This window comes from Mirounga leonina, unplaced genomic scaffold (genome assembly GCF_011800145.1).
Source record: "Mirounga leonina isolate KUSES-001 unplaced genomic scaffold, KU_Mleo_1.0 Mir_126, whole genome shotgun sequence".
NCBI classification, from domain to species: domain Eukaryota; kingdom Metazoa; phylum Chordata; class Mammalia; order Carnivora; family Phocidae; genus Mirounga; species Mirounga leonina.
This window is the reverse complement of record NW_023270314.1, coordinates 4,617,016-4,629,860: the sequence shown is the minus strand read 5'-3', so window position 1 is coordinate 4,629,860 and position 12,845 is coordinate 4,617,016. Positions and strand designations below refer to the sequence as shown.

The following is a 12,845-nucleotide window of genomic DNA, read 5'->3' as shown; positions in this document are numbered from 1 at the left end:
TATTGTAGCTTCGAGCTGACAACAATATGTTTAGATAAAGAAAGAAACAAAAATACCCTTGTGATGTTTTCTGTTAGGGTTATTTCTTCAAAATAACCAGTTCTTCCTTATTAGCCCCTTCCTGGGTCCACCCCTACTCGAGGATTATATTTCCTGATCTACTGAATCAGGATGGACCATGTGATTTAAATTGACCAATGAAATGTGAGTGGAAAAATGACATGGGCCATTCCTGAGCAGAAGCTTTAAGAGTCAGTGCTTGGATCTCTCATTGCTTGTCCCTCTGTCATAATATCAACATGTCTGAAGACTGGTATTGCTCTTTTAGTATGGGTCTTAGTGTAAGGGGTACCTGGATCAGAGCTGCAGCCAACAGAGTGGACATTAATGTGAGCAAAAGTGCATCTTTGGTTTTGTAAGCCACTAGAATTTCTAAAACATTTGTAGATTCAACATAACTTAGTCCAAGCCAGAATTTCTCCACCTTGGCCCTACTGACATTGTAGTCTGCATAATTCTTTGTTGTGGGGCCTGTCCTGTCACTGTAGAGGGTATATCAACAGCATTGACCTCTACCTACTAGGTGTCAGAAGCACCACACTCCCCAGCTGTGACAACTGAAAATGTTTCCTGATGTTGCTGAATGTCCCCTAACCCAGTTGAACATCCTCAACACAGTTGAAAAACACTAGTCTCAGCCTAGTAGTTATCAGTATCCAGAACCAGCAGTGTCTGCATCACTGAAATATGTTAGCAGTGTGAAGTCTCAAGCCCCTTTCAGACCTCCTAAATGAGTAGGGATGGGGCTGGGGCCCAGCAAGCTATAACTTAATGAATCCTCCCAGAGTTCTGAACATTAAAGTTTAACCACTGGTTTAAGCTGATTGGTTCACAAGCTCCTTTGTATAAGAAGAGGGCATGATCATTGCTTTCACTTATTTTGATGTCTAAAGCATAAGAATTCCCTTTTTTGTGAATCTGTGAGACTCAGGAGTACACTACATATGTACTTTGGTGTAATACATGTCAGACAAATTAAAGTTTTACAGCGTCAGTAAATTTACTATAGTCTCATAACCTGGTGATTCACGGGGTCACAATAATTCCAAATAAAGAAAAAGAAATGTATTGCTTAGGAATCCAGAGGGGAGTGGCATTTTGATCTTTTAAAAAATACTTTGTAAAATGATGTTTTTATAAGGATAATCATCACTTTCTTTGATTTGACATTTGTACCCTCATTTAAGCACATTTTATATAAGAAATTTATTTTTAAAGACCCAAGAATTGAGAATCAGTACTCACATTCACAGGTTTATTTGTTTGCTTAATTGCAGTTTCTTTTCTACAAATAATTGTAAAAAATTGCTTTTCATTTAATTCCCTTATATATGTGTGTGTGAAACAGATCTAGGTATGATCTGCCTTAAGGCTGGGCATAAGAATTAATTAGCTTTGCAAAGTAGGTTATTATCATATGTAAAGGTATAGACAGTGTATATTATAATGCTAATTATATAGTTAAGAAATTGAGCATTTCCCCTAGTTGAGGTAGGCAATATGAAGTGAAAACTCAGAGGTAATTTGATCATATTAGTTCAGAAAATGATAGGGACTCATCAGTTGGAATGGCACAAATATTTCTTATGTATTTCTCCACTTTGCTCCTTTTCATATGGAATGTTTATGGACAGAATACCTCAAACAAATTTTTTTAATACTTAGCTCTAAATGGTACACATGGTCCCTACTAGACCTAATAAGTATTTTAAAAGTTTTCCTAGGCACCCGGGTGGGTCAGTCATTAAGCATGTGCCTTCAGCTCAGGTCATGGTCCCAGGGTCCTTGGGATGGAGCCCTGCATCTGGCTCCCTGCTCAGCGGGAAGCCTGCTTCTCCCTCTCCCCCTGCTTGTGTTCCCTCTCTCGCTGTGTCTCTCTGTGTCAAATAAATAAATAAAATCTTAAAAAAAAAAAAAGTTTTCCTAAAATTAGAATTTCGGGGTGCTGGTGAATATACACAACCAGTACAAGATAAATACAATACATTTTCTGTTTTTATTAAAATATTAAAAAACAAAGAGCTGTTGCTGCTGTAATAGGTTTATGGACTAGACCAGAAGAAATGCTCAGTATCAAAAAACATAATGTGCCTTTTATATTTTTTGTCACATCATTATTTTCTCCATACTTGGCCATCAACTTTTAGTTATATGCTTTGAGTGCAAATATTGGGGAAAATCCTCTTATTTTCTTTGCTAACTTTTATAGGAAGAAGTCTTGATTTTTATTGTCATGTTAGGATTTTACTAAATAGCTTCAGAATAACAAGCCTTTGAAAGATGAGGTGAAGTCTTTCCCTTTAAAGCATTATCTGCCAGCCAGTGGAGAGTGTCATGCTACGTTTTCCAGGTCCTTTACACTCTTGAATTTGATTTGTGCTTTTACAGCACAAATCCCAACATTCAGAAGGCAGATTTGCCTGCTTCAACTGCCTGCCGCTATTGAGAATTAGTCCGTCATTCTCTGAGTCGGAGAACGTGTGAGTGTGTGTGTGTGTGTGTGTGTGCGTGTGTCCGTGTCTGGGGCTGGGTAGCCAGGAGTGATTTAAATGTGCATAGGGTTAATAGTGTAGCATCTCCTTCAGGCTTGGCTTTGAAACCTGTGGCATTCTAGGCTGGACAGCCGCTTCGGCGCTTCTGTTTTAATTTAGCAGGATGTTTGCTGCCATGGCAGCCAGCAGCATCCACTGCAGCAACAAGGAAGGGCCATAGATCTGAGAATGCAGGAGGAATACTAAAACACCAGCCGCTCGTGCAGCCCCAGGCTTCAGTGCTTAATTTCTGCTCTTAGGGGGCTCCGATGCAGAGGCTGTATGTGCTGCACCGTGTCAGCTCATCTCGAGTCAAGGGCTGCAGACCTAGATCAGTGAAGGGCTGGTGAGAGGTAGGGAAAAAAAAAAAAAAAAAGAAAGAGAGAAAGAAAGAAAGAAAGAAAGCCATGAGAGAGATCACTGGTGCCTCACTACCTCGCATTTGGGAACACAGAAGTGATAGAGGGAGATGTGGACCCATCATCCTGCTGAGACATGTGATTGGATGAAGACTGGAAAACGTAGTTGGCTTCCCGTGCTACTTTCAGCTGGAGCAGTGTCTTTGGTGAACTCTTTTCTGCTTCAGATATACTCAAGCAAAATACTTGTAAGTACTGCTGATTAGAGAGAGAATGTGGCAAGCTCAACTGTGGGCAACTGATTAATCATACCGTCGCTCTAGAGTCTTACGTGAATGTTGGCTCCTGTTGGGGCTTTTAGTGAAGTGCATGTGTTAATTAAAACCAAAAGGACCCGTTGCTCTGTCTTTGTAAAAAGACAATATGAAGTCCAGTTGAAAAGAAGAAGCCCCTGCAAGAGCCATGCAGCGACCGGCTGAACTCTCTGTGTTTCGGAGCAAAGAAGTAAGGAGAAAGGGAGCCTGCCTTCAGAAACAAAAGTCTCTGACCAATCTTTCCCTCACCGGCGAGGGGGAGAGGAGACCCACTGTGCGCATTTCCAACTGGTTTGGAAATGCTGCAAAGGCCAGCCAGAGAGAATCGGACTATGCAGAGAGGCGTTCGCTGTCCCGATTTCTCTCGCGCTCCGTGCAGTCCCTGTACCACCCCGGTGGCCCGGGCGCCTGGAACCTCCTGCCTCCCAGCCAGTCAGGCAGTGAGGGCTTAGAGGACTGGTCTTCCAGAAAAGGCTTGGAAGGCGAGAGTGATGAAGAGAGCAGGTCCGAAGATGAAAACGTGTCCTCCAGGCAAAGCAGCATCCGCAGGAGCTGGGCTGAGGAGGAGGGAGAAAGCTGCCTGCGGGAAGGCACAGCTCATCTGGATGAGGATGTGATCCTCACAATGCTGGGAGACCTGGAACAGGCACTTTACACTGACTTGTTAGGTAAGTCGGATTTGTTCCCAAAAGGAGGATGGGATTTTAAGAAGCTGTCCATTTGCATTAGCTAAATAGCTTCCATTCTCCCAACTGGATTTTTAAAACTCCAGTGACTCAAAAAAATTTTTTTTAATTACTTGTTGCCATTATTTTCTTTGTAAAGCTGAACTTTGAGAACCAGTCGTAAAGTCTACGTGGAGAAAATAAATAGCAGTAATCTGCCCTAGGCATTATTGGCCTGGTATCCAGGACATTCTAGACATCCGTAAAGGAGTGTTAACGTTTTAAGATTGCAAACATGTTGGTTACTTAGTAATTAACGGGACCTATTTATTGAATTTCCCTCAAGGTGACCTCCTTGGAATGAACAATGAAGGGCCTCTTGGGTAAATTTTTTGTATAGTCAGTTTCTTCTGCTGCCTCAGTGGTATCCAAATAGATGGCCCTCATTTGTACATCAGTGACAAACACCATGCATGCTAGTAACATTTCCAGAAATGCAGAGGCATCTTTTGACGGCTTTACTCACACATTGCTTTTTTTTTTTTTTTTTCTGGTGTTTGGCAAAAAATTATCCTGAGTGTGTACATTGTAACTATTTAAACTACTGTGTCAATGACTGTGAACTATTTTTATACTTTACAAAGTAGGCCTTTTTGATGACATAAGTCTCAGGGATAACTTCTGACATAATCTTTAACAAGATATGAAGATATCTGAAGTAATTCTATTTTGTTTCAGTTTCAACTTTGGGGCCTGCCTAAATAGCCAAACTGTGTCCATTTTAGTTGTTATGTTTCATTGAGTGTTCTGCCAAAGTGCATTTACATCACACAGTCCCTTCTTCAAAAATCCTTAAGTTTTAAACCATTGACCACATCATATGTTGCTTAGATGTATGTTTACAAGAAAACTTCCTGTAAGACTCCCCATATTGGAAAGAATTAAACCTGACCAGTGATCTCTTTGTTTCTGGTTCATACAACTGATGCTAAATGCAGATGTGTTTTTATTCTCTGTGTAAGCCCTCCTGTTACCAGATGCTTGATGAGGCTTTCTGGAATCTTAGTGAACCAGCTTTAGAAGAAGAAAGCTTAGAGAGACAGCAGAGGCAAATATTGCTCAATTTTTCATGTCAGTTTGGCTTTAAAAGAGTCATGTTTCCACAGTGTGGGAATAGTGATTTCTGAATCTGAATCTGAATACACCAGGTGCTCAGACATAGAAGATTTACTTCTTCACCATTGTATGATTTCTGTGATGAACTGTTTCTCATGAAAGACTTCTATGCAGTACAAAAGCATGAGAGGGAGTCTTACTCCTTAAGGATCTTTTTATTTTTTTGATCCTCTGAAACTGCAGAATCAAATGATATTCATCTTTTGCCTTTAAAGTAGTAGCATTTATCTTGTTCTAAGTACCTTATATATAAGTATTCTCAAAGATATGAACAGAGAGCAGTCCCCGGGCAATATCCGATGGTTGCTCTGTTAAATTATACCATGCTGTATGTGGGTGTGTTGATGACATATGCCTTTTTGTGCATAAATAACTTGGAGCATTGCTGTCAGAGGGTAATCTCTCAGTAAAAGTCTGTATTTTCCATGGTTTTTAAACTGAGCATCTGCTTATTATATTTATGGGATTATTCTTTTTAAGGCTTCCCCCACTCCAACTTATGCCAATATTCAAAAATGCAAGTGAGAAAGTAAGGAATAATTTCTTCAAATAGTTGTGACATGAATAATCATATCAGGATAATGAAGCACTCCAATGCAGTTTCTTAAATAATGTTGCACGTTAAGTTGGTAAATATATCCAAGCCCAGAGCACACAGGAATTTCAGGATTTCTGCCACGTGCTTGACTAGGTTCTGTTTCCGACTCAAAATGGCCTCTTCCAAGTTAATTTTTAGGCAGAGTTCCTTGAGTTCAACTCCTTAATCTTAAGCATCCTAATAGATCAGACTAGGGTCTGTGCTATAACTATATAGGAGAATATTTAAAAGGTAATTGGCCATGTTTTGGCTATTTTCTGCCCAAAGTATCTGACTTAAGAGGATTTGAAAAATTTCCATCCAAATCAGTGTTGGGGTCATCTGTAAAATTAGGGTTCTCAAAATAAATCAGGCAGCTGGACTCTAAATAATATTTGCAAAATAGGTGGTGTAGAGGACATGATTCCCTGTGAATCAGGTTCATTCATACATAATTTGACTTCCTATTAAAAGATGACAGTGCTGGCAGTGTTAATTACAATGTATGTATTTAAAGCCTAAAAAGTAAGAGCAGGACCACACAGATTAAGTGGCCCATATACCCCTAAGCAAAAATGTAGAAGCCATTATTTTTCCTGAAGGAAACCTCCTGAGTGTCAGACAGGATGGTAAGGGCTTGCACACATTTTCCAAAATGGTATATTCTAGAATTCACTTTGAATTTTTAACATGGTTGCAAACTGCTTTCTCATTGCTTATAAAATGTCCTCTTTAAGTGGGGCAAAGAGCCGGTCTCAACTGAGCCTCAGTGGCTTTGAGATTAGGGAAGTGAGAGGAGATACAACACTTTTGTGGCTAAATGAATTTATCATATGTATTTTTTTATGTTACTAACTTTTGTGTTACTAAATATGTCATTTTACTTGTGCTTTTACATTTGGCCTTTTCCGTTGAGACTCCCTTCCCTCCCCCAATCTTCTAGATATCATTTGGATATAAATTTTTAGGATGTTTCAGATTTGTGTAATCCTAAAGGGGTTTGTAAGTGTATTTAATGGTATTTTGACTTTTGTGGGTCATTGAAAACATTCACTGCAATAAATTTTGACTTGGTTGTTATCTTCCATAACATGAATGAGACAGCAATTATGTTTTGCTCAATAAGGACTGGGAGGAAAAGATCTGTTTGATTGTCATGAACAGTGCAGTGCCATATGAGTGAATAAACCAAAGGAGGAAAGGAGATTGTGGTTCTGAAATATGAGAGAACAAAAACGGATGCAGTTGGAAAAACCAAGGATCTAAGATGCCTGTTGGATTGGAAGAAGGATATTTATTTATTTATTTATTTATTTATTTATTTATTTATTTAGATATATTTATGTATTTGAGAGAGAGTGCGCATAGGGGTGGGGGAGGGGCAGGGGCAGGGGGAGAGAATCTTCAAGCAGACTCAGTGCTGACTGGGAGCCTGACTTGGGCTCTAGGCTCTGTGTGGGGCCCGATCCCACAACCTATGAGATCACGACCTGAGCCGAAACTCAGATGCTTAACCACCTGAGTCACCCAGGAACCCCAGAAGAAGGACATTTAAAAGATAAAGATGTGAAAAAAAATTTAGTGAAATGGAATTTCTGAAAATACAGTGTTCTTATAATTTATATTAAGAAAGTGTTGAAAATAATTCAAATATCAATGCTATTAATATTATGGCAGTTAAGTGGTTGAGATGCAACTTGATTATAGTGTAAGAGTTCTCACAGAGGGAAGGGAGCCAGGGACAGGGGACATATAATGGTATATTCTTTGACCTTGTGTAAGGTCAATAACTATATTCCCTCTTCCCTCTAGTAAAGGTCGTCTCAATACTTCCCTCAAGACTTGTCAATTCTTACCATCACTTAGAAACTTAGGCTTGTTACTGTATGAAATCTTATATTCTGATATTGGCTTCTCCAATTTTGTCTCATTCTTCACTATTTCTTTTGGCCACTTGGAGTGAAATCTCTCCAATTACCTCTGCTTTTCCTTCGGCTGCATCTGCCCTTTAAGATTTTCCTTACATACTCCTTCTTTATCTTCAGGCTTTTACCAGATTACTTGGAAGTAAAAAGTAGACTTCTTCCTAGCCATTTCTCAAATACGCTCTATTTATGAGAAGGATGAGAAGACGTTCTGGAGAGATTATGATTAGAATCTCAAGGGTTATTAACAGTTCTGAATTTTAAAGTGATGTTAATTTATAAGGTTAAGGATTGCATGCCTTGAATTAGTGTAGGAAAAGTTTATGCCATGTGCGTGAGGGTACAACACCTATTTTTCTATCTTGACAATATATTAAGGACTTTTTTAATACTTTCTAAGTTTGAAGTAGTAATGCTACTGTTAAGCATATTTTAATCATTCAAATATTTTGTCAGTTAAAAAGTAGAGATTTACAGACCAGCAGCAGAATGGTGGTTGTTTTGGCAACCGTCCAGGATGAGGAAGAATGAACAATGTGGTGATGTGTGGCTGAAGAAGAAAATAGAGGAATGGGCAGTTGGTGTCTTTCAGTCTCTGGGGGTCGTGGTGAAGGTAGTATAGAGTTGTTCAGTTACCTTCCACAGCTCCTAGGACCACTGGATGGAAATGAAAGGGAAGCAAATGATTCATCCTCAGAAATGTTTTCACAACTAGACCTGTCCACTGGTAGAAGGAGTCATGCCTTCCTGGAGAGGATGCATCTCCAACCTTAGAGATTTCAGGCAGAGGCACATGGCTGTCTCCCAAGTGAGGCATAGATGAGTTTCCTCACTGGCTGAGAGGTAAGGCGAGACATTCTTTGAAATCCCTACCAACTCTATGATTATATTATACATGTTAAGTGGGTATATATTTGCTGTATATATTTTTTTAATCTGGCATGAATTCTGTGGAAGAGAATGAACACGTTAAATATCTACCGATATTCTAGAAACAGACTGTAGGGATGCATCTTGACTTGACTGTGCGACCATTTTCATACAGGAGTTTAATACATGCTATTTCCTACCTTCACTTTCCCCTGCTGTTTTTCCTTTCCTTCCATTCCCTTCTCTTTTCCCACCATCCCCTTCCTTTGCCTTCTTCTTTTCCCCTTTCTCATACCTTCTTCCCCCTTAACCCATCCATTCCCCCTACCTCCCTTCTTCCCTCCCTTCCTTTCCTCCTTCATCTTTCTTTCTTTTTTTTTTTTTAAAGATTTTATTTATTTATTTGAGAGAGAGAATGAGATAGAGCATGGAGGGGGGGAGGGTCAGAGGGAGAAGCAGATTCCCCGCTGAGCAAGGAGCCTGATGCAGGACTCGATCCCAGGACTCCAGGATCATGACCTGAGCTGAAGGCAGTCGCTTAACCAACTGAGCCACCCAGGTGCCCTCCTCCTCCATCTTTCTTTCTTATTAAAATTTCTTGTACTTCCTCTACTGTCTCCCCATGTTCTTCTCAGTATCCAGATAGACCAGTTTCAAATGGCCACTGGCTTGGAAGTATTACACATCCATAATCAAACTGGTTTAATGGAACCTCTGCCTCCAAACGATAGGTAGTGGTTGAGCAAGGCCAGCATTTGCCACACTGGCAAAGCTGCTGGTTTCATGTCTATTAAACACATGCCGGGTTCAGATGCTAGAGACTTTACTGGAACTTCAGTGTCACAGGGGAATGCTGTGAGTCCCTGTAGAAAGTGGAAAACAGTTAAAAATAAAGCCATCCAGTGTTAATAGAAGACTTACAAAGGTATTGCTTCTATAAGAAAAGGCTTCTATCTTATTCCCCAGAGTCCAAATGTGTAATTGCTGCAAGGTAAGTTTATCTTACTATTCTGATTAGACCTAGAAATAGGTAATTATGAGATTAATTAGGACCCAAATAATTTCAGACTTTTAAATTAAGCTCAGTAATATGGAGTACTGTATAGTATATTTCTGAATTAATCACTCTCTCCTTGCAATGATTAAGGTCATGGATCTACAAAGTATTATTGTACTATTATCACTCCTGATCAATTATTACTTGTAATGTTATATTGGTTTCTATTCACATTTTATTGAATGTGAATGTAGAAAGAAGAATTATGCTTTTCAGATAGTAGGCATTTGGAATTTCCTATTATTGTATTTTTAAGGAGAAGAATTTATATTACTTATCTATGTATACAATTATTCTGAGACCAGTAAATTACTTGATTGACAAATATATTATTATGTTACTTTTCTAGGTGAAGACCCTGAAACAAGGAGAATGAGAACAGTTAAAAACATAGCAGATTTGAGGCAAAATTTAGAGGAGACTATGTCCAGTCTTCGTGGGACCCAGATAAGCCACAGGTTTTTTTTTTTTTTCCTCAATTCTATATATCTTTGGGCCAATAAAGAAAAAAATGACAACCAAGCACTTAACCTCTTATAAGGATAAAGAAAAAATTAATTTTCCCTTACTATTCTCTCACTTAAGTTTTACATGACATTCAGCTGGCGACTTCTTAGCACATACCCAGGGACTTTTTTCTCCCATCCATCTCTTCTTTCATAGAGTGTCCCTTTCAAACTGAATTAGCTCCTGAAACTACCAGCATCACTACCAGGTAGATTTGCATGCCCGTGACAAACAACAGTGGGCAGAAGTTACAGTTGAAATGCACCTGGGGCAGGACTGGGGGTTGGGGTGTATAGAGAGACTCTGAAACATAATTGTACCCAACCCTCCAGAGTAGTTCTGGGGAGCCTTTGGAGTTAGGTGAAGGGTTTGTTGAAACTGTGAAACACAATTTTGCTTTATCTAAAATGAGACAATGGCCTTTCTTTCGAAAGCAAAACAGCAAAACGACAAACTTCAGATGAATGCCCCATCCCACATTTTGACATCTGCAGAGGTGTCTTGCATCTCATCATGAAAGCATAATTTGACTTTCATGAAAATGACATACTTCTAAGAAATGACTCAGCCCTAGCCTTTCCGGTCTTCATGTATTCTTGCTCTATGATCCCAAGTCAATCCGAGTATAGGTCTTTCTTCATTTGTTTGCCAGCACCCTGGAGACAACATTTGACAGCACTGTGACAACAGAAGTTAATGGAAGGACCATACCCAACTTGACAAGCCGACCCACTCCCATGACCTGGAGGTTGGGTCAGGCGTGTCCTCGACTTCAGGCTGGAGATGCTCCCTCTCTGGGGGCTGCCTACCCCCGCAGTGGTACCAGCCGATTCATCCACACAGACCCCTCGAGGTTCATGTACACAACGCCTCTCCGTCGAGCAGCTGTCTCTCGACTGGGAAATATTTCCCAAATCGACATGAGTGAGAAAGCAAGCAGTGACCTGGACATGTCTTCTGAAGTTGACGTTGGTGGATATATGAGTGATGGTGATATCCTTGGGAAAAGTCTCAGGGCTGATGACATCAACAGTGGGTAAGTGGCCTTGGTCTCCACCAGCATTATGCAAACAGGGAAAGTGCTCTACTAAGATGCATTAGCTGGAGAAAGAGTAATTAGGTTAGCTCACAGAGTCATTAGAAAATGTGATAAATCAAAGGTTGTTTGGGGGTATATCAGACCTTCTCTTCTGCTCATTCATGAAGAGTAAAATATCTAAAACTTCTATAAAATCTTTTCATTGTAAGCCCTTAAGTCTTTCTATTGTTAGTTTAGAGAACCAAATGTGCCCTGTGCTTTTGGAGTGATTTTCACATGCTTCTTAAGTCACAGATTTTGTAGAGAAAGACGTGGGAAGGGGACAGGAGGAGTTTTGTTGAGCTGCTGGATTTTTTTTTTTTTAATTTGGCTTGTCAAAGCTGCCTGTAACTTCTTTGAAGACAAATATTTTCTAGCATTCTTCAGTTATGCCCCTCCCATCTAACTTGAGGGAAAAGCATTTTAGAATTGAGAGTTTCGATCTCTTTTGATGGTATCAGATTAAAAAAAAAATCTTAGCCTTGTTTTTCTTCTGTTTTCTATTATAATTCCCCAAAGTGTTGTGATTATAAAACTCTTAAAGATTTTGGCAATGTGGAATTCTTAGCTCAATCTGAGAATGAGTCCCAATGGAGGCAATAGGATACTCTATTAAAGCTACTTCTATAAATAATTGTAATTCCTTACAGATACAAAAACTGATCCTAACTGGCCACAATTATATAATACTTAGGAAAGGTAAGACTTGCATTAGGACTCACTTTCATCTGACTTCAAAACCTTGGCTCTGTAATGTAAGGAAAAGCTTCCCAAATCAATTTTATAATTTTCATGTTTTCCCAAAACCCTAAATTTAGTGTTTTGACCTACTTTTTGTCCTTATACATCTGAGAGGACCAGTATCAGAAAGCATTCTTCTATATGAGTAACCCTTCCTGACTTCATTCATGAAGAAAAGAAAAGAAGAAAAGCTTATTTGAAAGGTGACAGACCTAAAAAAATACAGAAGAGCTTTAGATCAGATGTATAGCTCTACTGTGATATCCTCAGATCAAGTGCTTTTTTCGTTGCCCCTTCCCAGATGGCTAAATTCCAACAATTTAGATTTAGGAAGACAGATTGCAGTTTAGTTAGGGTAGGAAGTGGTTGAGATACCACTGGGGTCAGAGTCCAATTTAAATTCCTTTCTACGATTTGCTATCTGTGGACTCCTTGGGGGCTTTATTTATCCAAATTCTTTTTTTGTTTTCTGTAATAAGGATAAAATTGCAGAATCTCCACAAAATTATTAGGAATTAAGGAAATAACCCACAAAATTGTACTTACTCAAAGCCTGTCACAGTATGAGCGTTGAGTAAATTTATCATCAGCATCATAATTCCATTTATTATCATTAATAATCACACTAATTTGTGGATGTTATTGTTATCATTTTTGTACATACTAAATACCACCTGGGGGGGATACCCAGTTTGGGGAACATGATGGCAGCACAGGAACATCGAAGGCATGAACTTTTTCCCCCGTCTCTCCCTTTTCTCACCCACTGTTTCCATTCTCACTCCTATCCCCTCCTCTTTTCTTTCTTCATCTCTTTAAATGAGAGTATATGTGTTTTTATATTCACTACTGGATGAAGATTTATTTTTTTAATTTAAATTCAATTAATTAACATATAGTGTATTATTAATTTCAGAGGTAGATGTCAGTGATTCAACAGTCTTATGTAACACCCAGTGCTCATTACATCATGTGATCCCCTTAA

The 12,845-nt window shown here is 39.2% G+C and overlaps 1 protein-coding gene across 2 annotated transcripts in view; it reads left to right on the top strand.

The window, feature by feature from the left end:
* NAV3 (neuron navigator 3) overlaps positions 1–12,845 on the top strand; it is a 356,416-nt gene that overhangs the window by 187,890 nt on the left and 155,681 nt on the right. For both annotated transcript variants that reach the window (XM_035002085.1, XM_035002084.1), the window contains exons 10-11: positions 9,884–9,992; positions 10,694–11,077. In XM_035002085.1, the coding sequence (XP_034857976.1) occupies positions 9,884–9,992; positions 10,694–11,077 (493 nt within the window). The remainder of the gene's footprint in view (positions 1–9,883; positions 9,993–10,693; positions 11,078–12,845) is intronic.